The 27,653-nt window shown below is 43.4% G+C and overlaps 1 protein-coding gene and 1 long non-coding RNA gene across 5 annotated transcripts in view; one reads left to right on the top strand and one right to left on the bottom strand.

Annotated features, from left to right (window-relative positions):
• Nucleotides 1–27,653, top strand: part of SPEN (spen family transcriptional repressor) — a 66,030-nt gene that overhangs the window by 13,382 nt on the left and 24,995 nt on the right. For all 4 annotated transcript variants that reach the window (XM_066334460.1, XM_066334462.1, XM_066334461.1 and 1 more), the window contains exons 2-3: nt 4,685–5,005; nt 8,309–8,785. In XM_066334460.1, coding sequence (XP_066190557.1) covers nt 4,685–5,005; nt 8,309–8,785 — 798 coding nt within the window. The remainder of the gene's footprint in view (nt 1–4,684; nt 5,006–8,308; nt 8,786–27,653) is intronic.
• LOC136370833 (uncharacterized) lies at nt 10,731–14,090 on the bottom strand. The gene is made up of 2 exons (XR_010745241.1): nt 13,476–14,090; nt 10,731–11,365 (listed from the first exon to the last, which is right to left on the bottom strand). It is a non-coding gene; the product is annotated as an uncharacterized lncRNA (long non-coding RNA).

Here is a 27,653-nt window from a genome sequence, read left to right as displayed (position 1 = left end):
TGTGATTGGCTAAGGAAAGCTTCAAGCTGTGCGAGCGTTTTACTGAATAATGCAGGCTGGGGCTTGCTGAGGTTATATAATCACGGAGGAGGAAGGAGTGTGGCACAGCAAAATCAGCCAAGCTTTTCAGATGGCTGAAGACACCTAACTGCAGTCAAAGGGAGCCCGAGTGGATACAAAATACTCGGATGTCCTGCTGCATCGGAGCAGCTTGTCAAATCATGCTTGCAATGGGCGGTGCAGAAACACACAGAAAAAACTCCTGCGTTATTTTGGGTCCTGCAGTGTCTGTTACATTTAGTAGTACGGGGAATGGAGCATGGTGCCAGCTTCTAAATAAAAATGTGGTGAAGTTTCTTCAGCCAGGATGTAGCCGACCTGTAGAACTGCAGTGGTGAAGATAGTTGGTATGAAAAGTCTTCACAGGCTTGTGGGGAGTGCAGCAAGAGAAACAGGAAAATACCATGATTTAAAGTGGGATTTGGTTTATATTCAAAACAAATCTCTGTCACTTCAACCCACCTTTTCTTGTCATGTGCAGATTGTCCTATAAAGATCCTAATCAGTTTATAGAATATTGCAACTAAACAGTAAGGTTTGCGTACTACACGGTTACTGGCCAGCATTCTCATAGCCCATGCTTTGTTTAGAATGCTTTTGCTTGGAACAGTGGAGGCCATGGAGGATGACTGTTCAGAGTGAGCAACCGAGCTGAAATGGTTTATTAGAGCTGGAAAGCCGAGGGTGCCAATCCCCAGGGTAGGGAAGGCTGTAGGGTGCAGGATGACTTTGGCTGTGCCTGGGTGACACGTCACTGCTGGGGAGGAGGAACTAGCCCAGCATTGACGGAGGCTGCGTTTCCCAACCCAGCTCTGCTGTCTCCTGGTTTGGAAGGAAGAGCTGGGGAGGAGGAAGGGCTGGAAAGTGAGGGAAACATGCTGAGCAGCCATGCCAAGAGCCCAGAGACATTTCAGCTGCTTGAATATAGAGGTGCTTTGATCTACAGTGAATAAAACGATAATGCTTAAATTATGAATTCCTTTTCTTTGTCTGAAAAGCTGGATTAGCGTGGCTTTGTTCGAGCAGTGATTATTGGGCAACTTTTTTCTGCAAGGGCTGCTCGATGTGTGTTTATAGCTGGGTGCTTCAGTTGTGCTGTGCTGGTGGAGGGGCTTGGTGACATAACCAAGCTCCCGCACATCCTCATCTCTGCTTTAGGTTGAACTGTAAACCTCTCTGTAAACAGGGCCTCAGCCATCTTTGTTATGATGCAGAGCTAATGGTTAATCAGCAGGAGTTGTGGACGGGAAGAGGCACTAAAAGGCCTTGTTTTCATTGGAGTCTGCAGAGTGGGAGCAGAGCAAAGGCACCTCTTTGTTTCTGTTGGTCTGGCAGTGATTGCAAAATGCAGCCTTGGGAAGGGCTGACGCACAGGTGTAGTGATAGGAGGCGAAGGTTGAGAGGAGCTGTTCTGCCAATGCTACCAAAGGTCATGGCCATACCTCCCCTGGCCTTCTGTCCCCTCTTCCCAGCCCTCTGCTGGGACAAAGGTCGCTCCTTGGAGCATGTTCACCTCCATCTTGCCTTGCTGCTGTGTGAGGAAGCACGGTGCTCTTGCCGCCTCCCCTCTCCTGGCCTTTCAGAAAGTGTCGTGGTTTTTCCTTGTAACGTTACTGTGCTGCAGTGAAGCCATGTGGTGATGCAGCACTGCAGATCTCCCTCCTCTCCCCCTGGTCTCTCTCCTCCTGGCAGCATCTGCCAAGACAGGAGCAGCTCGGAGAGACGCCAGTGGGTGCGGCTGGGCTGGATCACTCAGCACATTGATCCTCATGGTGGGGACCGAAGGATGTCTGCAGTCACAGGACTGAGGCAAACCTTCCTTTTCCAGCAGCTGCCCTGGAATACTCAAAGTTCTCTCCTCCTCAGTTTTATTTCATCCCCCTCCCCCCTCCCTTCTGCTCCCTCTTCTCCTCCTCCCGTCTGCTTCCCTCACTTTCAGCAAAGGCGATTGCCACAGATTATCCTCAGGGCCTGTCAAGGGTAAGGGGCAGGACACCAAAGCACAGCGTATATTTATGTATCTGGATAACGAGGTGATTAACAGGCACCATCTCGGAGTGGAATGATTTAGCGCCATGGCTGCAGTGCCATACAGTAGTAGCCTCCCCTATCCATTTCTTATTTAGAAAAAAAAATAATAACAGAAGTATACACTTCTTCCAGTATAAAAATTCATATTGGGAAGAGTCACACCTTTGCTAGGCTGTTTTTGTGGTAGATGGGGACCTTATTACACTGGTGTTTTGTATCCTCTCTGCTTTCTGGGCAGCATGAGTTCAGATATTTGAACATTTTAAACACATTCTGCATCTTCTGCAGCAAAAGAATGACTGAGTTCTAACTGCATATGTACAATAACATGTACGTGTTAGGATTTCAGAATTAGGCAGTAATTGTCAAGGTGGGGAGCAGGCAGTTGTTCAGATCCCAGCTCTGATGTCACTGGCAAGGCCGTGCTTCATGTGAGGTGAGCCGTGCTGGCTGCAGTCAAAGGACAAGCTAGGATTTTAGGGATATTGATACCATTATCAATAGTATCTTAATCCTGTTCTCCCCAAAGATTGAAGGCAAATATAGGCTCATGTTGCCAGAAACTGAATGTGTAAACAAAGTGAGCAAAAGGAAAGCATATTTTCTAACCAGTCAGTTTGGGAACTACATGATTTAGATATGAGGGTTGGAGTGCATTTTTGTTTGCAGAGAACTGGCACTGAAACATGTTAAAGGGTGATCCTAACTGGGATTCCTAATTCCTTTCCATATTTTTTATCACGTTCATTCATGGCATGAATATTTTTTCAAATAGGCTCTTTCCTGTTCTCCTTCCCTCTCCTTCCTTTCCTCTTCCCTCTCCTGCTCTCTCTACATCTGCCACATCCAATTAGGCCATTTTTTTCCTCACACAGATTTTATTAACCATCTCCTCTACTGTTCTGGGCTTTATAAATCTTGCTTTCAAGGCAGGAAAACCAAACCCAGCTTCTGAAGAGAAGCAGCTTTCCTGCAGTTCCATTTGCCATTATTTGAAGCGTTTAACTAAATAACAAAGAAACAAACAAACAAAAAACCAGAACATCATAGATTAGGAAACTCCCAAGAATTAACATCCCTGTGCTGTACCCAGGGGCTCAAAGGTGACAAGCTCAGCCCTGGACAGCTGAGAGGCAGAACAGCTTGGCTTGTGTGTGACTGTGTCTTTTTATGCCCAACAAGGCATTTTTTTTCTTGGACGATGCTCTTGTTTGTGCGCACAGCCTTGTTCAGTGGAGTATAAACCAGGGAAAAAAGGGCTCTAAATACAAACCAGGTTATATGTAACTGTAGTAGGTCAGGCTGCAATGAGAAGGCAGCAGTCAGCAAGGCAGGTTTTCAGATCTTATTTAAGGATTAGTCATCTAACAACAATGATGAAATTGTAAGGTGTAGGAAAAGCCAGGCATGAAACTGAGGCAGCTCTGGGATCTGACAGCATGTATGCCTCAGCCTGGTGGTTGTATTCCCTTCTCCCTGCGTGTGTGGCTGAGAACAGTCTTGCCTGTGTAAGGTCTGTTTACATTTGCCCAGCCTTCTGCTGCCTTTGTGCATAGAAATTTTTTCACAATAATTCTTCATGGAGCTTACAAATACTTCCTGATTAGGTTTTTTATTTATGTGTCCTTTTCCTCTATATCGGCACATTCAAAAACACACCTTCTGCCTTTTCTTGTCCTGGATTACCAACTACAGTTCAAAGCTTTTCCCTGGTTTGCTCAGAATCTTTTGGCTGAGAGAACTGAGCACCCAAATCCTGCAGTTGTTGGTGGTTAAAACATCACTCTGCTCATCCCACCCAGCTTGTCCTTTCTGCTGTGAGTGGATGCAAGTTATTTAAATACGCTTTTACATCTTGTTTCCTTGTGTACACAAACATGTTTGGGTTTATTTTTATTTTGCATAGACATATATTCATCCGTAAGTGCCAGTGTTGCAGTTACTTAACAGTCATTACACAGGGGGGTGTCACATTCCCTCTGGCATTTCTCAGCTCCTCTTGGGCAGCTCTGTCTGGAGTGGGGGTGGGAGGCTGAACCCCAGCAGCTCATGGGTCTGGGGGGTCTGTGCCACCCACGTGTCCTGAGAGGTGTGGAAGTAAATGGGTTTGAGATCAGGAATGAAGAGCACAGTGGAAACTCTGGATTAAATACAGATCGAAGCAGTGGAATTGCTGTGTCAAGGTCATTTGTCTCTTAAGAAAATTGTTGGTTGTCTGTATTTTTCCTTGTGACGCTGTTTCATTTTAATTGTGCCTCTTTAATTGTGTCAGACTAATAATGTGGAGGGTGCTGTGGTTGTGAACACCTTTCTATTTCTTCAGCTGCTGCTGCTCTGTTGCTATAAAAAGGGCGATGCCATGGTAGGCTCCCCAGACTTCGAGAGAGGAGTTTAAATGTAACCATGGAAAATTTAAATCGTTTTTCCCCCTCTCCAAATGGCTTTAATCCTCTTGGTGTCTCCCAGTGATTGATTTTCCTTGCACGGTGGAAGGGTGAAGGGTTGGATGTTGGTTTTGCAGGAGACAATGTTATTAAACATGGTCTTTTCCCACCAGCGCTAATGTGTGTGCTCTGCTTTGCTTCTCTTCCAGATATGGACGTGTTGAAAGTGTCAAAATCCTCCCTAAGAGGGGGTCGGAAGGCGGAGTGGCGGCATTTGTGGATTTTGTGGACATCAAAAGTGCCCAGAAGGCACACAACTCTGTCAACAAAATGGGAGATAGAGACCTACGGACGGATTATAATGAGCCAGGAACCATTCCCAGTGCTGCGCGGGGATTGGATGATACAGTTTCCATAGCATCTCGTAGTAGAGAGGTTTCTGGGTTCAGAGGAGGTGGTGGGGGGCCTGCTTACGGTCCCCCACCATCACTTCATGCACGGGAAGGACGTTATGAGCGGAGACTTGATGGGTAAGTTCCAAGGTTTCTCTAGGCAGGTATTTTGTATTTGATATGGTGAGAAACACAAACTCGTATCTAGGGCCCCCAGATGGATTTAAAATTTTGGGAATTATCTATGTTTCCTATTTTGGGTTGGAAACGGAAGTGATTTCTATCCCAGTGGCTGGTACCTTGTGGATCCATAGAGGATGTGTCCTGCAGCTGGTTGGATATCTACCTACACTTGAAATAAGGTGGTTTATAAGATGGAAGATTTCCTTTGGCCAGCATCGATATTGGAGTTACTCTTTTCTAGAAATAGCGATCCCATTTCTTGGATAATATTAAGGCCTTGCTGGATGTATCCCTGCTGCCAGATGGAGCTATCTTACTCTACAACATGTGGTGAAGTTCTCTGTGGAGTATCTTCGGAATACTAGAACCTAGAATTCGGTGAAAGCTTGATGCCTAGCTCTCAGTTCTCACTATACGCAGCGGGTATGTTAATTGGATTGTCACCACAAAATTCATAGTAGACTTTAATGATGCGGCCCCTTGGATTCTACCGACAACACTTAGCCATGGAAATAACACTTGGATGGAGAAGACCGAAGGCAGCTTGTGATGGTTCCATTTTGGATCTACATCATTTCCAAGTTATTGGGATTATTCTTTCTGATGGTATTGGCAAAAAGAGATGATGGACATTACTAAATTTTGGAAATTATAGTTCATTTTTTTTTTAAAGCTGGGATAAGAACTACTGCCTTGAATTTATTGGATGGTATACAGTCAAGACGCCAGTAGCCATGGGGAGTGGATTACTATCTAGTCTCTTAAAAAGCTCTCTGCTGCTCCACATTAAACATACTTTAGCTTTAAGGACGTGGTGCTAATACCCGTTTGTGGATACACCAGTGAGAAATGACTGGGCTGGATGGTTACCAAGGCGGCCAGAGGATGCCTGCTGGCAGCAGCGTGAGGACGGCCCTTGGGCCTCGGGGGATCTTCTACCAGCTGCTTGATTCAGACTTAGGGCTGGAAATTAAAACTATGGATCTGTTTAAGTGCCTTCTGTCTCAAGAAAGAAGTCTGGGGGTTTCAGAGTTACGGTTTCAGTCTGAGACTACTTCCGTCCAGTGGAATTTTTTTTTTGTGTCTTGTCACTAAGATTTTTTTTTTCTTGTTGGTTCATCTAAAATATCATTTGACACCCTTGCCCATTAAGAAGGTGGATTACCCCTGTAAGAGGGGCCAAAATTGGGGAAGTTATGTTCACAATTCTCTCCCTAGATTTAATTGGGAATATAGGTCGTGTTTCCACACTTGGAAAAGGTTGGTATGTCCTGCCCTGTGTATATTAGCCCCTCTCCTAACCCAAGTCAAACCCTCTCTTTCTACTAACTCAGTAGCACTTAGTACTAATAGATAAATGAAGAAAGCACTGTAGCCATTAGCTGTTCAGCTCTGCTTCCTCTGTCTGTCTTCTGTGTCCTTCTCATGATAAGGATTTGTTCTTTTCTGTCAGCTATGTAGCAGTAACCCGCTAGAAAATGTTGCTTTTTCCTTGACCTAATTAAATAAACTCTCACTGATTAACACTTTATAGGATACTAAATGCAATAGTTTGTGAAATCAATGATCTTGGTCCTTCAAAAGGGGGAAAAAAGAACCAAAACAGAGACACATTTCTGTGCCAGATTCTGAATTAGCTTTCAAAATTCCATTGTTGCGAGCAAGAGGTAATGGAAATAGAAATGCAACAATGATTTTCAAGCAGATGTAGAAGTTAAAGACATTCTCTTGCACTGGTTAAGTCGTTTTTTTATATATCATTTGAGAGAAAAAAATGCAGGCAAGATGTGAGGCAGCCCTATAGATTGTTTGATATGAGTTACAATTTAACAACAGAGAGTGAATATATTGAGAGGATTAAGGATCTAGGGATTCATTGGAGAAGGAATGGAAGGAACTTCCTGAGATGCTAATCAAAAAAAGATTCAAATCCTATTTTCAGTTTATAAAAGATCCCTGAAATATTTCTGCCATTCATACTAGAGCTGTGATGTGGAGAGGAGGAGGAGGCATAAGGCAGAATTGGGTTATCAGGATTCAGGGGATTGAAGTGACTCATAACAGATTCTGAAGGAAAAATCTGAGAGAAGGCTGAAAAAAAAGGTTGAAATGTCCTTCATATGGTGGATAATTAATTTTTAAATTAACTTTGGCTACCCTGACGTATTTAGAATTTTACAAGTGTTTCTTAAACGTTCAACATAACCATTCTGGATCTTCCATTTTGTGGATGTAACTAAGACATACCATCCTGGTGCTTGTCTAAATTGGAATACTCAGCTATTTGCAGTGTTCCTTTATCTGTCAGTTTTACTGTCTCTTTATTTGAGAGATCACACTAACTCAGAACATCACTAAGCCTTTCTCAATTTAAAATGTTCGAAATACTGAAATGAACTGGACTGTAGCTGCTGGAAAGCAGCAGCTTGTGCAGATAGAAATTCTGATTGCAGCAACAGCAGCAGTTGCAACAAAAACATTGCCTAAAAACTGGATTCCCAGTTCTTGTGTAGGATCTTAGTATGTTCTGGGGACCTGCATCCTTGCAGTTTCAGCACTAGTAATGAAGATGTTTCTTTAGTGTCCACAGCTTTTATAAGAAATGAGTCTAGCAATCTGGTCAAAGCAAAAATTCCCTCTAAGAGGGTGAAATATTTTAGAACAGCAACAAGGAACCCCCTAATTTTCTGGGAATTCTCTATGGGTTATGCCACCCCTTTTGAAAGCAGCTTCTTACCTCAGGGTCATGCTTTGCATGGAGGCTTTCATGGCTACAGCCCAATTTGTGATGCCATTTTTGCAGAAGGATAATTACAAGAGCTCCAGTAATTACTAAAATTTGAAGAAAAAATTTTTGAAGCTCTTAAGCAAAAATGGAGAGAAAAGGAAGTTAATGATGATGTCCACAAACATGAAGTTTTTCTTGTTTACAGAATTTAAAAGAAAAAGAACAACTAAAATGAGGATTCTGCATGGGAAAGCAGCAATTTTTTTCCTGTGCAGGCAAGTTGCTGGTCATGAAAGCCCCATATTGTGATTAAACCAAAATGATTGCTCAGCTTGATTGTATACAAATATAACTTTGAAGTCAAGTAAAATGTTTTGAAGTTTGTCTTTGTTTGCTTGATAGGTTATTGCTGGTTAGTGGAGAAGCAGTTGCAACAATAATTTGAGTGCTGCCATGAATGTTTGCATGATTTGCTTTTAGTCGTGCCTGCCCCTTTCTGATGCAGTATTTTTCCCCCTTCCCAAATGCAGGGCTTCAGATAACAGGGAGCGTGCTTATGAACATAGTGCCTATGGACACCATGAGCGGGGGACGGGCGGATTTGATCGGACGAGACATTACGATCAGGATTACTATAGAGACCCTCGGGAGCGGACCTTACAACATGGGCTCTATTACACTTCTCGGAGCCGAAGTCCAAACCGTTTTGACGCTCACGACCCCCGATATGAACCTAGGGCCCGGGAGCAGTTTACATTGCCCAGTGTGGTACACAGGGATATCTACAGGGATGACATTACACGGGAGGTACGAGGCAGAAGGCCGGAGCGGAACTACCAGCACAGCCGGAGCCGATCGCCGCACTCGTCGCAGTCCAGGACGCAGTCCCCACAGCGCCTGGCCAGCCAGGCCGCCCGGCCTGCCCGCTCCCCCAGCGGCAGCGGCTCCCGGAGCAGATCCTCCAGCAGCGACTCCCTCAGCAGCAGCAGCAGTACCAGCAGCGACAGGTAGGTCCCTGTGCCGTGGGCTGTGCGGGTCATTTCCTGAGGTGTGAGCCTGAGGAGTTGTTCTGTGGCAAAGCTTTGGTTGTTGATGTAGAAGTGAACTGGAGTGAAAAGTAAAAAGGCTCAGTTGGCACCAGGGGTTCCAAGGGGAACGCTGGTGGTCTTGTTTATTATTTTCCGTGGTAAATCCATGCAGCATCCATAAGATGGTGGCTGGGCAGAGCAGGAATGTACAGACACAAGGCCTTGCTGCCTGTGTGCCTGGAGAATGGGTCACTTTTATTTGCTTCAGTGAGAGAAAAAGCAAATTTAAAGGTCAGCTACTTTTTACAGACCACACTTCAACATATTTTGGGAAATGATGAGTGATATTGTTCCGTTTCTTCTTGTTCCCTTACACTGCTGACATTCACAAGGTTGATCTGTCTCCTTCCCATTTTTCCCCCTGCTGCCTCATAGCAAAAATTGTACACTTGGAAGAATTAAAAGAAAATAGTCCTAGTTTGCAGTTCCTGGGGATGCATTTCCCATGTCCTTGGCTCTGCAATAGCTCTGTATTTGCATAGCTTTACAAAATACCTATGGAGGAGAAAAGGTGATAGAAAATCACAGATCTCTTTCAATAATTTTTAAATTCATGTTGAAGTGCCTCTCTGATATTTGGCCTTTTAAGAGTAAATTCACCCTAAGAGTGGAAACCACGGAGTTACGGTTCCACCCATAAATGTTTTATGCTCTTTGGCGAAGAGTTCTGCTCTTCAGGAAGGTTTGCAGAGTTGGCAGCATTTCCTTTGCATACCAGGTCTTTTTTAAAACTGAAAACATTCATTAAGTAAATAGGTGTATCAATAGAGTGTTCGATTTCACAAAAGCCTGGAGTGACAGGGCAAGGGGGAATGGCTTCCCACTGCCAGCGGGGACAGGGTCAGATGGGATATTGGGAAAGAAATTCCTCCCTGTGAGGATGGCGAGGCCCTGGCACAGGGTGCCCAGAGCAGCTGTGGCTTGGAGTTACATGGGATAGTGGAAGGTGTCCCTGCCCATGGCAGGGGGTGGAATTAGGTGAACTTTAAGGTTCCTCCCAACCCCTTGTAGGATTCTGTGATTATTGTGATTATTGCTGTGAATGGAATTTTACCACTGGCAGAACTCTCTGACCAAGGGAATTATTCTCACAAAATCTTAGCTTGAATGTTGAACCTTCTGGAAGGGTGAGATGGGCTGACACCCATGGAGAGTGTACAGAAGAGAAGATGAGGAAATCAGTGTCTCCTGATTGCCCCACCACCTCATGTCTAAAGAATCATGCAAGGATTTATTTACTTGTTTTAATTATTGTTTTCTCCTCCTGGATTTAGAAATCTAGGTCCTGTCTAGGCTGGAGAGCAGGTGAAGATTTAAGACAACTTTTAGGCTGCTTTAAGCACTTGTTTATTTCCATCACCTCTCTCAATTAGAGCTTAATGCTTGAATAAAGACAAGCCTTTGTCAAAGATTTTTCACACTTATTACAGCTCAGAAAAATCTGTGAGGCTTCCAGACGTTTCAGAAAAATCCTAGAGGAAATGGATTGAAAGGAGGGCTGGTTACATTTAAGGTTTAATAAAAAAATCTCAAGCAGGGAGAGAAAAAAAAAATCTTTGCTAGTGCTTCTCTGCTCCTTGTGAAATGAGAAGGGTGTCCAAGAAACTTGTAATATTTATAAAATGTCATTGTTGGGATGTCGAGGCAGGATGAAATCCTGTTCTGAATTTGCGAGGAATAAATATGATCCCACTGGAACCAAGTTTTAAGATTTAATGAGAAGAAAAGCAGCGTCTGCTGTGCTTGAGCATTTCATTTTCTTGGCAATTTCTAGTTGTAGTAATGGAAAAGTAGACGATACTCTGGGAGGAAGTAAAACATTTTTTTCTTATTAATACAATAAAATTAAACTCATTCAAGCAAGTCATGGAATCTGGTGGATTGTATATTTAATTTTGAAGGATCAGAAAAGAGTTTTACATGTTTCTCAGCAATCAGATAATAATAAACATTTAACTCTCTCTTTACTTTGGGAAGCAAAACCCCACCTGGCCTTGAAGTCTTCCAAAGCACAACACTTTGAATTTAGCCATGTAAATATTAAGCCGCTCATACCCCATTGGTGAGCAAATGCTGTCTCACCCCCTTTTCCCTGGTTCGGTGCTCCTACTTGCTGTGTAATATATTGAGTTTCATTTGTCTGGAGAATAATTATTGCTTGCAATTTCCATGGTGGTCTGGAGGATTTTAGCAAGCTGGAGATTCTTTCATGTTTTTTTTATAAGTGGAAATGGCCAATTTTGTGAGGCCATGGTATTATTATGGTCTTTATGACACTGCATTCTTCTGAAATTTAACAACTTGGTCACTCAAGTCTCATCCTGTTGGTCTCAGCTGGCAGAGTTGTGTTCTCTGCCCTGGGGAGTGTTTGGGACACATGGTGGGTGTTCAACGCTTTTGGGAAGTTTTTGTCAGGCACTGTCCTTCAGGAGCTGTGAAAAAGCAGCAGAAAGGTGGTGAAGGAGAAGTTTGGGTTTCCTTGCTTGTGGTTTTCAAGAGCTGCGTGAAGTAAATAAGACTGGTTAAACGGAGCTGATTTTCCTGGACAATACTGAAGAAACATGATCTGTTTGGTTAAAAATTAAAAAGCAACCCAAAAAAGCCTTTATCTTGTAAAGGTTCAGAGTTTGCTGCATTGGATCTCAACTAAACTTGGCTTTAAATTGCTCTTTGGAGGCCTTTGCAGGTAGTGGAGCTGCAAGGGAGTAATTTAGAAACTAAAACCAGAAAGAACAAGTTAAAAATAACCAGTCTTTATTTGGGGTGTTTTATGGCCTCTTAGAAGTTGCCTGCTGAGCTGAGGTGAGGAAGCTGGTGGATGTGGATGGTTCCTGCGTGGATTTAAGGGGGAATTTATGTTTTGAAGTCTTCTTAGTGTGAGATTGCTCATTCCCCACCCATATTGTGGAAAAGGGTTGATGGAATTCTTTTATCACCTTGAAAGAATAAAAAAGCCCTTGAAAATGGTAATTTGCCACTACCAGAAGCTTCAGTTTCTCCATTTCGGTGATTCAGACACACACAACAAATGATACATTAGCAAACATATTTTCTGTACTGTGTCATGGAAGAAGCTGGCTCTGGATGAAGGTTGGGTTATCCCATAGGAAGCAAACCCGATTTTGTTTGTGCCCTGCTCAGCCTTCTGGAAACATCCCCCCTGCTTAACTTATTTCTAGGCTGCTTGTCGAGGTGTTCCGTGCTAAAAATAATTTCTGAGCTTTTGATTCAGTTTTGTAACGTCAAATGGCCTGACACGTCTCTCTTGCTGCTCCATGTGTTAGTGATTATTTTTAAAACTTTGCTGTGCTGAACCACCCGCTGCTGAGAGAGGAGCATTTAGCTCCTAAAATCTTCACTGGGATGGGGTTTGAATTCTTTTACAAAAACCCAGGCAAGTGTTTGATTTCCTGTAGGCGATGTCCAGGCTGTGTGAAAGTGTGAACACCCCATGTGTTCAATCTACAGATAAGTGACCTGAGATTTCCCTTAGCCTTTAATTTATTTCTTTGGAATGTTTATTCAGTTGTCTGATGTGGAGGATGCTGGGGGATTTACCAGTTAAATGAATAATTTCCTATACTGTGTAATGTAGTCACCTTTAATTTATTTTTTAAGGGTGTTTATTTGGTTGTCTCATCTCCAGGATGCTGGAGTTGGATGAATAATCAGATGACTTACTTCTCTATAGTTTGTAATATGACATAGATATTGTGAAATTAAAAGAGTGTTTTCAGCTTAGATACAATACTGGTTTTATATTCACCAAGGTCTACGTGAGCATAGTTATTCCAGTCTTCCTGAAACCAAGAAACGGGAAGAAGTTGCACTTACAGATATTTGAAAAGGAATTTTATTTTTTTTTAATTCTTGATAGCTGTATTTAAAGTTCTCATGACAGGTGGTCAAAGGTGTAAAGTAATTCGAGATTGGCTCGAATTTTAGATTTCTCTGTGATGACATTCTTTCTGGAGCAAGAAATTACCACTGGAATGGAGTATCTGTGTGTCTTAATATTGAAATAAACTGATGAAAAATACTGCCAAGAGAATTTTAATCATGGGAAAAACAGGCTCCCTAAAACCTCGTGTGTATTTTATTCAGTCAGGGACTTTCCGACCCTGTTTCAACAACTGAAGTGAAAGTAGAAAAAAGTGAGTTTTAGTTTCATTACATAATGTAAACCTCTCTACCGTTGTCTTCATCTCCTCCTTCCCAAATAGTTTGCTGCCAGAGGTGATGAATCACTGATTTAGCTGGGATTTGGAATTTTGAGTGGGTCTGGAGATGCCTGTCCTCTGGCTGAGGACAGATGAAAAATCAGGAAAAATGAGGTTAAACGTAGCTGTTTGGTCTTTATTGAAGCATCTGTGAGATGGCTTTTGTCGAGATTAAATAATTCCACATACACTTGGTACTGTAGAGATGATCTGAAAATTTTAATCTCTTCTCGTAGAACAAGGTGGAGCAGGCTTGTGTTTGTATGGGAAAAGAATTAGGTAAGATTTATAAAAGAAAATTAAAGAGTTTCTTAGAGTAGGAAGCCTTTTCCATTACACAAAGGCAGCAGTAAATCCTGTCAGTCAGGTGAAAAACACCGCATCCTTACCTTTTGTTCACATAAGTCCATGTACTGCTTTAATGTTCTCTCAGGCAAAACGTAAATTAGGGAACCGAAATTCTAAAAGGAAAAAAAAAAAAAAAATCCACTTCAGATCTTGCAGGTTTTTGTTACCAACTGTCGGGCGTTTTCACTTTGTTATTCCTTGTGTTTCTGCTCGTGTCAGCCTGTGCTGCTGCTCAGCTAAATATAACCGAGACCATACTTTAACTGTGGCTTTTTTACCCTTGGGACTGTATCGGGTTTCTTGAGATTTAGCGCAGGCACGAACGATTTCAGATGGCTTTGGAGAGATAATACAGAAAGCAAACCTTTATACTCGAGAAATGCCGAAAAAGACGTCCCCGTGCATGTGTAACCACATAAATAGATCCTTCTGTGGAAAACAAAATAACGTGATATATCAAAGTTCTCCTCACAGATGGTGAAGAAATGGTGCCTCGGGGCCCTCCGGAGGGAGCGGCCACGGCCCGCTCGTCCCTCAGCCCCTCGCCCCAGCTGCTGACAGCCCGCATTACCTCAGCCCTGAATTCGGCAATAATGCATTAAAAATGTGCGTCGCATAGTGAGATTTTTATCTCGCACCGAAACCCCGCGGCTTTCTCTCGCTCCCCGTCGGCGGTGAGGCGGCAGTGTAATGGCGGCGCGGCCGCGGAGCCGCCTCACCCGGCCTTCGGGCCTTCAGGGGCGGAGGGCTGCGAGCGGCTGTTTCGGAGGGAAAAGCGGATGCTTTGTGCGGGGAAAGCGGGTGTTTCTGCAGGAAAAGCAGGGGTTTCTGCAGGAAAAGCGGGTGTTCCGCCGCCGCGGGGCCTCGGCGGGCGGGGGGCGGTTGTTTGCGCTGGGAACCGGTCTGAGCCGGCGGGAGCCGGCCGCCAGCCGCACCGCCTCCGGGGCGGGGCTGCCCGAGCCCCGCGGAAAAACACCGATTGCCGCAAAAAAAGCCTTTAAATAAGGGGAAGAAAAAAAAAAAATAATAATCCCTCCCCCACCTCAGCGCTGGAGCGGCTCTCGCTCCTGCCTGAAGGTTTTCCCCTCACGCAGCACAGGGAGATGCAGGAGTAGCGCCTGTGTCAGAGGCGGCTCTCAGGGTGGAAACCCACCCTCTCACCCCTCTCAAACAATTTTAGGTCGTTTGCTTATTTTTTTTAACCTTAAATGCTCTGCTAGCTCTAGAAGTTAAGCACTGATTTCCTTGCTGGAGGAGTCAGCCCCGAAGATCTCCCGAAATGGTGACTATGGAGCCTGCGGCAACATCCTGATACCATTTCTGCCGTGATTGGACACAATTTCAAAATAAAATAGAAATTCTATCTTTGTTGGCCCTTCTGGAAGAACCCACTCCTCCCCCACCCCTTGCATATAAATAGACAATAAAATACTTCAAAACGTTATAACCAAGAGGGGTTTTAATTTCTTTTTTATTTAGTACTTAATTTTCTTGGCATGAGCTGCCAAAAAAAGAGTGGACATTTGGCTGCAATTAATACCCCCCACCACCGCTGCACTCCCAGTAATAGTCGGTAATTGCTGGCTCTAAGTGACAAAGCAATTAAGCCTCTTCCTAAATGTGCAGAAGTGGGTGCTTATCTAAATCTGGGCTGTCAGGCTTTGTTTCTGTGTCAGGGCCCAGAAGCTCAACTACTGCTTTCTCAAAGTGCCTTTGATTCTTTACAGCCAGAGGAAAAAAAAAAAATCTTTTTTCAAATTAATTTCAGGAAAGGAGTCTTAAAAATATATCATGTTGTGGATGGGTGAAGTGGAAATCGCCCTAGAAAAATATTTCTGTTTTGTTACTGTGATAACTATTTTGATAATTTCAAACGGCTTTATTGTTGTTAAAGAGATTATTATTATTTTAGTACTTTAAAGGTTTCTTGCAATGAGATTAAAGTCTTTGTTAGAGAATATAAGGATTTGTGGTGGCTGATTCCAGACCCTCCGGTGAACTTGCCTTTTCCTCGTCTGGGGGAGAAAGATCTGGTGTGGGGAAGGATGTGTGTTAAAAATGATAATTTTAAGTCACCCCTGGACAGCTGCAGGTCAGCAGGGTCCAGTGTCTGGTGTGAGAATTCAAAATTTCATGTCTTCTTAACCTCTTTTTTTTAGGAATAGTGGGAAAAACCTGAGCTATGTGGATGGCACTGCTCCCACCAGTGTTGTGGGAGACTTTGGGCTGTTTCTTAAGTCCATGGGAGCTGCTAAAAATTGCTGTTTTCCCAAAGGTCAGGTGCTGTTGGATTGGGTTTGACTTTGGGGTTGTGCGTGCGTGTATTAACAAAATGGTCACTTCTAATTGCGTTTTTAAGGCTTTGATTTCTTTCCAAGTATTTTGTTTAATCATCTTGAGTAGGCTGAGGGAAGGAAAGAATTAGCTGAGGTCAGGGAAGTTGAAGCTGCCTGTGTTACTGCTCTGAAGCCAGGCTTCGTCTGAGGGATCCTGGAGGCAGGAAGAAATGTGCCTCGTGTTCTCTTCCTGCTGCACACTGGGAGAGCAAGGGGAAACCAACCCCGAGAAAGCCAAGGAAAACAGGGTGGTGCCATGTGGCTGCTTCCCTCTGCACAAGTGCTCCAGATTCCCCTTTCTTTGGGAGACACACACAGCTCGGATGTGAATCATGACTAAAATAGATTAGAGGGATTGTAGTCTGGAAGTGGTGCTTATCTGCAGCAGTGGTGGAGTCAGAAAACTCAGATGGAGACACAGGCACTGCAGGCACCAGAGGTGGGAGAGAGAATCCTGTCTTTAGAATAAGGGGCAGTTTAATAATTTCTAATGAATATTCATGTTGAGGGGTGAATAGCAGGAGAGGAAGACTCTATTGAATGCTTCTTGAAAAAATACCAGTCATTATAGAGATCAGAGGAAAAATCCACCCATTGCCCAGGCTCAGCCCATTAAAACCCACTAAAGCCTAGACGGTCATGTCCCTTCAGACTTGCAAATACAGTGATTTGTTGGTTGGTTGGGGGGGTTTGTTTGTTCCCCCCCTCCCCGAAAGAGGATGTTTCTGGCTCTGCCAGAGGCATGGATGCAGGAGAACCTTCCCTGTAAAACCTAAGGGCTGGGAGAACAGGTCTCCTCAAGGCATATCAATGCGACTTGGGCGTTAACCTTACAATCAATCTCAGGTGGAACACGTTGTACTTAAATAAAGTCACAGGGATGGGAATTAATAGTAAATAAGCCTTATTAGGGAGAAAATATAGTGTCATCCCCTAATCTTTGCCCATTGAATTAACTGTGTACCTGATGAGCTTTGCCCTTATTGTCCCGGCATCGAGCACAGTCCAGCCGTGATGTCGCAAGTGCCGAAACCGCTAATGATGGCATCAAGGGTTTAAGTGCAAAAGCTTCTTGGCAGGAGATTAGGAATCCCACTCCAGATCCTTGCGGTCAGCTTGTAATGCCTCTTGGAGAGGAGAAGGCAGTGTGACTCTTGAGTGGAAAATCACAGGCCCGGGAGAGAGGTGAAGGCTTTGATGTTTTCTGTAGAGGTGGAAGAGTTTATATGTGCTGGAACATGGTCCAGAGTTTTTTTAAATCCTGAAGGGAAGCTGAGTTTCCAAAAGGAGGAGCAGGGAGGCGTGCACTTTGTAGATGCCATGTGAATAAAGTCTATGCATAAGTATTCATTGAGTGCATAATATAAGAACAAAACCAGCTTTGGCATTAAGAAACAGGACTTCTCTGTGATCCCTCCTTGCAAGAGGCCCATAACAAAGGTAGGAGATCTGCTCCTTTGTTTCCAGCCATGAGTGTACTCTACTGTCTGGAGAAGCGAGACGTGGAGTCTTTTGATTCCTTCTGTTTGAGAAATGTCTGGGCTTCAGTGCTCAGTTGCTTTATTTAGCTCAAAACTATGGTTTTGGCTAGAAGACACTTGGAAATCCAGGATGGCAGGAAAAGTACCTGCTGGAGAATCCTTTCTATGAGAGGGAAGTGGTTTTCAGGGCTATATCCTCATTTCTTCCATGGTTGCAGGATGTTCTCTGCAGATGTCCAGAAATCATCCATTTTATACCTGGGCAAAAATATGAGAACCTCATCAAACAGTTTAAAAATCAAGAATAACTGAGACACATCTCCAACAGATCATGGCTCTGAGGGCATTCATGTATTTATTATCTTTCATCCATTTGAGAGCAGAGAGCTTTTCTGGCGTGATAACATGTGAAAGAAAGGCACTGTTCTCCTCCTGAAAGTGAATTCCCAAGAATGCCCGACCCCAGGTCCCTGTGGACAAACAGTGCCGGGCTGGACTGAGTGAGATGCAGAGTGTCCTACTTACTGTGGCTGCTACAGGTCTGACCTCCTTGGATCATCTGACACCTCGTTGGGTAAGAGGTTGCTGCAAGATCTCAAATCCTCAAATTATGTAAGGTTTACACACTTACTTTGAAGTTGGTCCCTCCCTTCCATGTTTGTTTACTGGCTGGTGTGTCCTGTTGGATTGTAAAGGATGAATAGTCACAGAAAGGAAGCTGTCGGGTTAGTACAGATTTTCTGTTCCTCTTCGTTTTCTAAATGCGCGTGGGGCTGTGCTTATCACTGTTCTGCAGTCTGGGAATACGTCGAGGACATCCTGTGCAGGTCAGGGCTTTGCTGGGTGAAATTTTCAGTTTGTTGGTTGATTTTTGAGCTGGAGAGAGGGAGGAAAGGCTCATTATGTTGCTAGAGAAGAAACAGAGATGGTATCTAACAGTTGTCTTGGGAGTTGATGTTGGGTTTGCTTTTTAATATGCAGTTTCCCTTGAACTCAGAGAAATCACATGGAAAAAAGGAAGGTGCTTAATTAATCCTGTATGTGTGGCTGCCATGGTTTGGGGGTTTGAAAGCACTGACTCCTGTAAGGGAAGTGCATGGGCTTTGCCTGTGGGAATTCCTGAGAGGGCTTTTTTTCTGTCCCCTTGTCTCTACTGTGCCAGTGGGATTGCCTCGCGCTGCTCCTCCTTTCCCAGCTGCTGCCATGTGAGGTGGAGGCCAGGGTTGTCCAGGCACTTGGCCCAGGGAGGTGTAAGGCATTTTCTTCTGGAATTTTCCCCTACTTTTGCATTTTTCCCACAAATTAAGTTCTCACCCGTCCTTTGTGATCCCTGGTCAGTGGGATGGAACTGGGAAAGTGGGAAAGAGAATCCCTGGACTTCTGACTATGTGTGGAGATGTAATCACTAAATCCTAACAAATTGTATGGAATTAAGTTACAGCAAGGTGCTTTTTCAGAAGTTACTTTCAAGTGGCAAACACTGTCATATGATGTGGGTTTTGCTGGGTTGGCTTTTTTTTTTTTTTTTTAATTTAGTTTCCTAGACTGGCATTACTCTCCATAGTTACTCAACAAAGTAAATTAATGTTCTCTCTCCCAGCCTACTGCAGATTCACAACAGGTGCTGTGGCACTTCACCTATTTCATAGATGTTTTCTTTTTTGGTTTTATGTTCAGTGTTTTCTATCCATGTGAAAGCTCACAAAACGTTCTACTTTTAGTTGTATTTTTATTTGCATGTGGGCAGCAAAATGAAGTAATTCCCAAATATAGTCCTAGCCAAGAGATCCATCTGTTCCCTGCATTTTTAAATGGCAAATTAATCCTTAGCATAGAACTCATCAAATGTCTTCTCTTTATAATTAATGCTGCCTGAGATCACAGAAATTACTTTTTTTTTCCCCAGGTCTTCCATTTTAAGTAGTCCTTTACTCTAGAACAGCAGCTTCCATTCTGGTTTTACAGAGCTCTCCTGTGATTCCTCCAGTCACTGTTGTCGATCTAAAAGGGGACATATTAAAAAAAAAAACCCTGCAAAATTTTTCTTTCCTTCATCTCTCTGGTTTCTTTTAAAGGCTGTCGAAGATTCTGTTAGAATCTTAGATCAGAAGGAGTATTTTATGATTCTAAGATGTAAGGGAATAGAAATTCCCTTTGTAAAACACCCTTGATAAACGGATTTATTTTGGATGGAGGGCTAGGGTTGCTCTGTCCCTTTTCATTTGGATTTCTCTCTTTGGACAATAGTGACCATTTTTAGAAGTACTAAACTTTCACGGTGTTATCTGCCATAAAAGGAATTTCTATATTAAGCTTTGCATGTTCCCAAATTTACTTAAGTTCAGCTGTGTAACTTGGCATGCCTTCCATTGCAGCTCCCATCCCAAGAACAATTCTGTTTCTAGGAGAGGATGCACCATTTCAAAACTGCTCCAAATCAGGATTTTCAACAAATGGTGTTTTGTGTATTGCTAAAAAAAAACCCCAGTGCCTTGGAGGAGCCAGTGCATGCAAATAGTGCCTGGCTTTTTTTTTTTAAGGCAAGGTGTGATCCTTTTCTAAAACATGAAGACACCATTAATTCTATGGGGCTGTTTGCCATGATCTTCTGGCAGCTTTATGTTAAAAAGTAACTGCAGTAACCTGGAGGTGAATGAGTGCTAGGGCTTTTTTTGTTCTAGCATATGTCTAAAAAAGGCTTCTCTTCTGAAAGATGCCCAGTGCTCAACACTTAGTCAATGCCAAATGGTTTTAAAATTGTATTCAGAAGTGTTTATTCCCAGGAATTCATTTGACAGGGCTCTTAAGGCAAAAGAGGTTACTTTTTCCTCCTTGAGTAAATGTGTAGTAGCCTACTTGGATGCATTTTCAGTGGCATTTCACTCTTCTGGCTCATAGGCAGCACGTGGAGTAGTCTGATGTTTGTTCTTAGGACGATGAGTAGGTCCACTCGTGAAAGCAGAGCTGTTATTGTGGAAACTGCCTTTAAATGTTGGGCTTGATCATGACCGTGAAGCTCTCTTCCAGCTTAAATGGTTCTGTGTTGCTTTCTTGGTATTTTGAAAAGACTTGGCCACCGGTGAGCCAGAAGATCAAATTCCTCAGCCTGTTCCCTCCATGATTCATGGAATGACCTTGGGCAAAGCCCTCTGCCTCTTCATACCTTCTTTGTCCATCTGCAGTGGATGTTAAGATAGCCTCCCATGAATCTGGTACTAAAATACAGCTGTTGTCCAAAGATTTCATGTGCTCTCATCATTTAGATCATCAGCAGATAGGTGGCAAAAGCTCTTCTCTTTAACACAGTTATACTGCTTTTGGCCAGCTTTTGTCTGATCTACGCCTGGAGCAGCAGCTCTTCCTCACCTATGTCCTGGCAGTGCTTGGAATAATTTGGAGCATGGCTGGAGGAGGTGGGAGTTCTGGGTGGCTGCAGCAGGACTGCTCACAAGGGATCTTGACCCAGGGCTTCCCTCTGTGAAGGTGATGTTAAACGGAAGCTCATCCTGCTCATCCATTCTCACACCCACCCTCTTTCTTCCCTCTTTGCATTGGTGGAAGTATAATTGTGGGAAAGCAGAGCTGAAGAGCTGCTTTGTACTTTACCCTCAAGGCCTCAATGACTTTTATCTTTCCCAGCGCTGAGCTCCGTCACCGTGGCCGTTTGCTGAGAAAGCATTTTTCCTCTGGCTTCCCAGGGTTTCTTTTGGAGCATGAGCAGTCTCACTGTTCCCAGGGAGCATCCATGGTTCAAAGGGGCATCGGTTGGGCAGGCAGGTAACTCCCACTGCTCCCAAATTCAGCATCAAACCCATCCACATCCGAGTCACTGGCCAGCGTGGGGAGTGCAGGGATTGAGCAGCTTCTTCCCAGCAGTGGGAAGCTGTTGTCAGTGCTGAGTCAGCTCTTTACTCCAGAGATAGGGTAGTGTGTTTGTAACCAGCACTTTTTTTCTCCCCAGGCTAGTGTTTTTAATTCTTTGCTGTATAAAGTTCAAGCCCAAGGACGGGGGATGTAGGTCAAGGAGCGAGGTGGCAACACCGACTGTGGGTTGGGGACAGTGTCCTCAACCAGACAGGATTAATATAAACATACATCTTTTTAGCAATCATAATGGGTTGTTTTGTTGCAGGAAAGGATTAAAAGGAGCCCAAGGCTGTCTGGAAACACTGAGGGCTGCAGGGGAAGGTGGTTCTGGGGGTGGGAGCAGTCCATCTTTCTGAGCAGCATCTCCATCTTCTCTATGATTCATTTCAGACTTTCATCAAAGATCAGGTGTCAGACATCAGGGTAAAATAGCTGATGTAATCTATATATATTTATACATGGCCTGTCACAGAAATGCAAATGAAATGTTAATAAGCCACTCACTTGACTTGGGATAAATACATGGTAAATAGCACCAGGAGGTTGTGTCTTCGAAAACTTGCTGGTCAGAGACTGAAATAAATACTGCAAGTGTGTGTTTGTTGGCCACATAAAGGACATGGAGTTGTCACGGTTGTGTTGCTTTACCGTGGCCTTTAAACATAATTTAATTTAATTTCTTTGGTTTTAGGATTCTAGCACAGCAGGAGGTTGTTGGAGTCTACACTCTGGCAGTGGTAGAACAGAAGAAGTTAAGGGAAGGAGGATGTCCTCGTTTCATTAGTCTGCAGTATTTAATGATCCCTCTTCAGAGCTGTAAATGCTGGTTTTATCTGTTGCGTGCTTTTTGTGGCTGTTTTTGTTTCTGTGCAGTAGGTCTGGCTTTTCACCGCTCTCAGTGGATTGTTTTATCATAGCTGAATGCTGTTAAATACTGCAGCGTGTGTGACATGCACAAACCAAAGTTCCTTGGGTGGCAAGTTCTCAGCGGCTTGAATGGGTGCCAGGAATGTCACAGAATCGCATCCCGGCGAGCTTTGCTCCGGAGGGGCCGAGGCTGGGGTGATGGGCACAGGGTAATTACATTGATGGAATGTTTAGGTGGCTTTCTCTGCCCCTCCTCTTACATCCATATTTGCAGTGGAAAGCCTTGTTTGCGCATGGAGGAGCAGCGTTGGGGTTCTTTGTGGTTTCCCTGTGCGGGCTGACCCCCTTCAGCGCTCACTTGCAGTTGGCAAAATGCGGCGACAGCTTATTACTCTTGATCTCTTCATACAAACCAACTTCAGAGGTTGGACTGAGTTTTCTGACATCTTCAGCTTCAGGTTCAACAACTCCTTTGAAGGAGGGAAAAACCCCTGGTATTTATTTCCACAGGTGTGTGCAATGCTTTTTTTCCCATACAAATACCCTGGCATGGGGTGTGTCATGTATACAGAATAACTGCCTGCTGCTTGTTCAGATATTTAGGTCAATGTTGGAATCAGCTCTGATAAGGAGTTGCTCACTGTGTGCCCAGACCTCTGGAATTTTCATTGTGGTTGTTCCTGCTCATGGCAGGGTGTTGAAATAAGATGATCTCTAGGGTCTTTTCCAGTCCCCTTCTGGGATTCTATGATTCCTGCTTGTGTGTGGCAGAACAGCCGCCTGGATTGCTGGATTAACAAGGTGGTGTCAGGAGTTTTGTGGGAATGGGCTACTGCTGTTGTTAGGAAGGAATGTATGATTTGATGTGCATTTTTGACTTAGGTGTGTGTAGAGAACAGGGGAAATTCTGGTTGAATATCTTCTTAGGTTAGTGTAATATTTATCAGTAGGTCAGAAGTACCAGTCTCTAATAGCCCTGTGCATATATTGCTCCACTATATCATTTTTCCATCCAGAAGTCAAAGTGTTTCACAGGCAAAGATCCTTTAGTCCATTGCTAGAATGGAACACAGTGTATTTTTAAGCTTTTATTTTAAGCAGTTGCCATCAAATTTTTCTGGGTGTTAGCTGGCAGTAATCAGGTCTTTTTATTCTTTTTATTCCCAAACAGCACATCAGTACATTCAGAAAACTTGGAGCAATTTTCTGCTGCTGTTTTCTTAGGTTGTGGAAATCTAACCAGCAGTTTTTTTCCAAAGCCTACAAAGTATCCCAAGGATTGGTGTCTTCTAGATAGAGCTGATCATAGAGCACTGTCACTGCTGGTGTTTTGTGCATGGAGATCATAGGTCATCTACGGTGACTTGGATCTGGAAAGGGAGAGGCGCAGGGAGAAAAACTGAGGGTTCCCGTTGCTTCCGTTCAGAGATGACTGTATGTTAACTTTGGATTTCCTGACCCAGCTTGGGAATCTACTGCTGACATCAGCCGTGAGAATAACCTGCCATCAGCGGGGATGAAGCCTGTCCTCAGCAGATCTTTCTAGGAGATAATCTTCACTTGGAGATTATTATTCTGACAGGGTGTTGAGTCGAGCTGAGCCAGGCAGAGTTCCTGATTTCAAGTTAATTTTGGCAGGGAAAAAGTGATCATTCTGCATATTTCCTGTTTTGGGGGGTGGGGGGGGGGGGGAAGAAATCCTGGATTCTTCACCAGGTCTGGTGAAACAGTTTTTGAAGGCAGTTATAAAAAAAGTATTAATTTTTTCATAGCTGAAATTTGGCATGAAAAATGCAAAGGTTTTAAACTGCTTTTAGGTGGCTTTGTTTTTAACTTGCTCCAGCAGCAGACGTTAGAATCCCAGAATGACAGAATCGTTTAATGGTTTGGGTTGGAAGGGACCTTAAAGCTCATTTCATTCCAACCCTGTCATGGGCAGGGACACCTTCCACTACCTTAGGTTGTTCCTGTCCCACCTGGCCTTGGACACTTCCAGGGACTGGGCAGTCACAGCTTTTCTGGTTAACAACAGGTTGGTTTTGTTTCGCTTTTTTAAGCCCATATTGGCAGCTCAGCGCCTGTGGGATGTTAAAGCTTCCCTCTGCTTTATTCTCCATGACAGCCACCATGGTTCCAGCCGTGGTTCCAGCTTTGTTTCCTGCCTGCTGCTCACAGGGAGTCCCCAGCCTGCAGCTGACTCACCGCTCTCAAATAAATCAACGGGCAGAAATGACAATTGTGCCGCATTTTAAAATTGCAGGAGGGTGGAGGGCAGGTTGTGAGATCCCTTGATTCAGCGCTGCTACCATTGACAGGAAGCAGCGGGTCTTCCATTCCATCAATGGGCTTGAAGCCTCTCTTTTATCTCCTTTTGTGGGAACAAAGGACAGCTGGCTTTGTGTTCTCCACTCAGTGCTTTCATTTTTCACATGTAAACCCAACATAACTTCATTGCCGCTAGACCCTGCAAACTGTAATTGCCTGAAAATGAGAAATTTCTCTGGAAGCGAGAAGTGGTTTGTAGGATGCCAGGATTTGAAATGTTATCTTTGCATTTAGAACTGAGCAAAGGAGAATCCTGTGTGCTAAATGAGCTGCAATGTACTGAGACCAGGAATGGGGTCCCATCATCTTTGTGGGTCCCTTCCAACCCAGGATATTCCATGACTCCATGAAACGAGGTCTGTTCGGGTGTGAACCCCATTGCTGGATTTAGGAATGTGGATAAAATTTAGATTGGATTACAAATAAATTTAATCTTGACTAATGGAAAATAGATACATTGATTAAGTATTGTAAGTTATGAATAGATTTTTCCATGATTGGTGATAAATGGATACATAAACAGTGTAAGAACACATATCCTTATATACTCATAAGTAATTATGGAATATAGATAAGTCTTTTAAAAGGGCTTGTAAAGTGCCTGCGTAAGAAAGATTGTGTGTCCACCCCTTGTTTAATTAAGAACAATCCCTCTTATTGCTCCATTTTTCCATCTGATTTTACTGAGAGTAAAATGCAAAAATAATTTTTCTTCAATGCTGTGATGCCGTAGAGTGAGACTGATTTTAGAAGTATCTGGGCTGGACAAAAGAGCATCTGAAATCCTGGTTAAATACTCAAACTCTTCCCCAGTGTTCCCATGTTCCTGGGAGAAGTGCAGAGCATAGTGGAGGATGTTGGAGGAGCCATTCCCAGCTCCTTCCCGGCACTGCGCGTGTGTTGTGACAACTCAGGAGGTTAGTTCTTCAGTGTGCTGGCATTCTGCTCCGCTGACTTTACAGGGATGTGGCAGAGCAGGTTTTCTCATGTTGGGAAAAGGATTAGTGTCAGAGCATGCTCTGCTTCTAGAAAAAAATCACCTTGGGTTTAATACTGGTAGCAGAAGCCCAAATGAAGTTAAAAAGCTATTTTTGTGTCATTTTTGACCTGCCTCCAAACCTATACTTGGAATACTTTTAAGGAGGAGATTATCAGAGCTGTTGTTTTATCCTATTATATTCCCATGTTAAAATTTCCCTAGCTCATTGTGAAAGCTTTATGAACCCACTTTTGCCAGAAGAATTTTTAATAACTTATTTTCTGCATTGGCAACGGGTGGTTGTTTTCAAAATTACTCACAGGGAAAAGCAAAGCCATATTCTCATTTTAATATTCTGGGAACTTGTCCTTGAGCAGCTTTCAGGCTTCAGATCTGTATATTTTTAAAGCTGAAAAAGAGTTGTATTTTGCTGCTCAAGACTCCACATAATTCCGTGTCAGATGCTTTATTTTGATTGTGCTGTGAGCTATAACTGGGTGACACAGCAGCTATAATTAACTCTTCCATCATTCTCCCATTCACAGAACATCAAACCTTTGACTTACTTTTGAATTATTATATCCATGTTTCTTCAGTTGGAAAAGTGATGGGGATTTCCCTAAAGAAAGGGAGGGATTGTTCTTGAAATTATTTTTTTCTTGTCTAAAAGCAGTCAGGAAATAATGACTTTATTTTCTGGAATGTCTCAGAAAGTCTTGTTTTGCTAAGGGACACATATCCCTAAAACTCCGTGGGGAAGTGGAAGTTACCAGCATCATCTTTGTTTCCCAAAGTTGCGCAAAATTTAGGCTCCTTTGTAGAATTTATCACCCTGTTGCACTGCTGTGTCATCACTTGGATATCTTAGCAGTGTTATCCTGAGATAATACTTTTTCTCTAATGGAATGCTGTGATTTAAACAGTATGTTCCATATTTTTAACATCCTCATAAAAAACCCCCTGAACTGTAAAAATAGCCTGTCTCCATTCTGAAGCACTACTCCAAGTCAATTCAGCACTGCCTTGCCTCTTGGTTGGGAGATACGATCTCAGCACACTGGAATTCTAAAGGCTTTGGGAGTATGGGAGTGAACATCAAGATGTGAGATGGGAACGTGGAAGTGTGCACAGGGCAGAGGGTTCTGCAGTCCTGAAGTCCTATTTTAGCCTTCCCCAAGGGCTGCTGAACCATGTGGAGCTGCTGTCAGCTTGGGAATTACTTTTAGTTTCTTCCCGCACACATTCTCTGCCCTATATTTGTGTGTTTAAGGAAGTTTCTCTATTCTTTGCTGGTTTATTTCCCAGTAGTAGGCGATGGCTGATGTTACCCCTGGAGAACACTGAGAGCCTGTTCGTGTGGGGCTGGGTTTGTTATTTTCCGAAAATTCTGTAAAAAAGAACTTTGGTTTGGTAATTTAGTGGAAGGGCAGAGGGTATGGGATAAAGATCAGGAGGAAATGTTTCACTCTTCACTTTCAGTGATTAAACAGTTCATTAATGAAGAGGGCACAAAAGGAGGGTGCACAGGTGAGACAGAAATAATGGCAGTTTACCAATTCAGCAGAAAAATGAGGCTGTGAAGGGACATCTTGATGATGAGAGATTTGTTGCTGGGAAACACAAGGGACTGTAGCTGGGAAGAGAAATGTTATTTATTATCTGTGAAGTGAGAGGTTGGGTGGTGTAGGGCAGCTGCCCTTGGGAAGAGCAGGGCAGAAGGAAGGTTTTTCACTCTGTTCCTGGCATGGCTTTATTTTCACTCCTCTCCCAAAGTGATGCTGAACTTCCTCCCCGGGGCCTGGAGGAGTAGGAGGACAATGTGTGGGAAAGGCACCAACGTGTGAAGTGGCTCGATGGGATTGGGAGGGTTGTAATGAGGGGTAAGACTGCCAGCAGAGTTTCTCATGTTTATGATTACTTCAGCATTTTTGACCCTTTTGGTTGTGTTTTATTTTGGTCTGGCCTGTTTTTATATCCTTCTGGATTGTTTGTAAGTATTTTGGGACAGAGACTGTCTTGCCTTCTGCGCCTCCAAATATAATGGGGACATGGCCCAAGGGCTTTTGAGAATATGCCATGGTTACACCAAGGTGTTCAGAAAGAAAAGTAGGTTTTTTGAATGTTTAAAGAAAAACACCCACAAAAAAGCAGTAGAAGAGCTCACCAAATCAAATCTTCAAAATTATTAGAAGCCTGAAATGATTTCCCTGAGAAAAGAAATGGAAAAGTTAAGTGGTTTAATGGCAAGAAAGTTTGTAAGAGTATGAAATATTTAAGATAAGAAAAAGATGAAGTTGCATATCGTTTTTCTAATACGATGTGGAGAGGAATATAAAAATTCAATCAAGCAGCAAATTTCAGACT

The sequence above is a fragment of the Sylvia atricapilla genome, chromosome 22 (genome assembly GCF_009819655.1).
Source record: "Sylvia atricapilla isolate bSylAtr1 chromosome 22, bSylAtr1.pri, whole genome shotgun sequence".
Classification (NCBI taxonomy): Eukaryota; Metazoa; Chordata; class Aves; order Passeriformes; family Sylviidae; genus Sylvia; species Sylvia atricapilla.
Note: the sequence above shows the minus strand (reverse complement) of the source record. Positions and strands in the feature narration are given on the sequence as shown.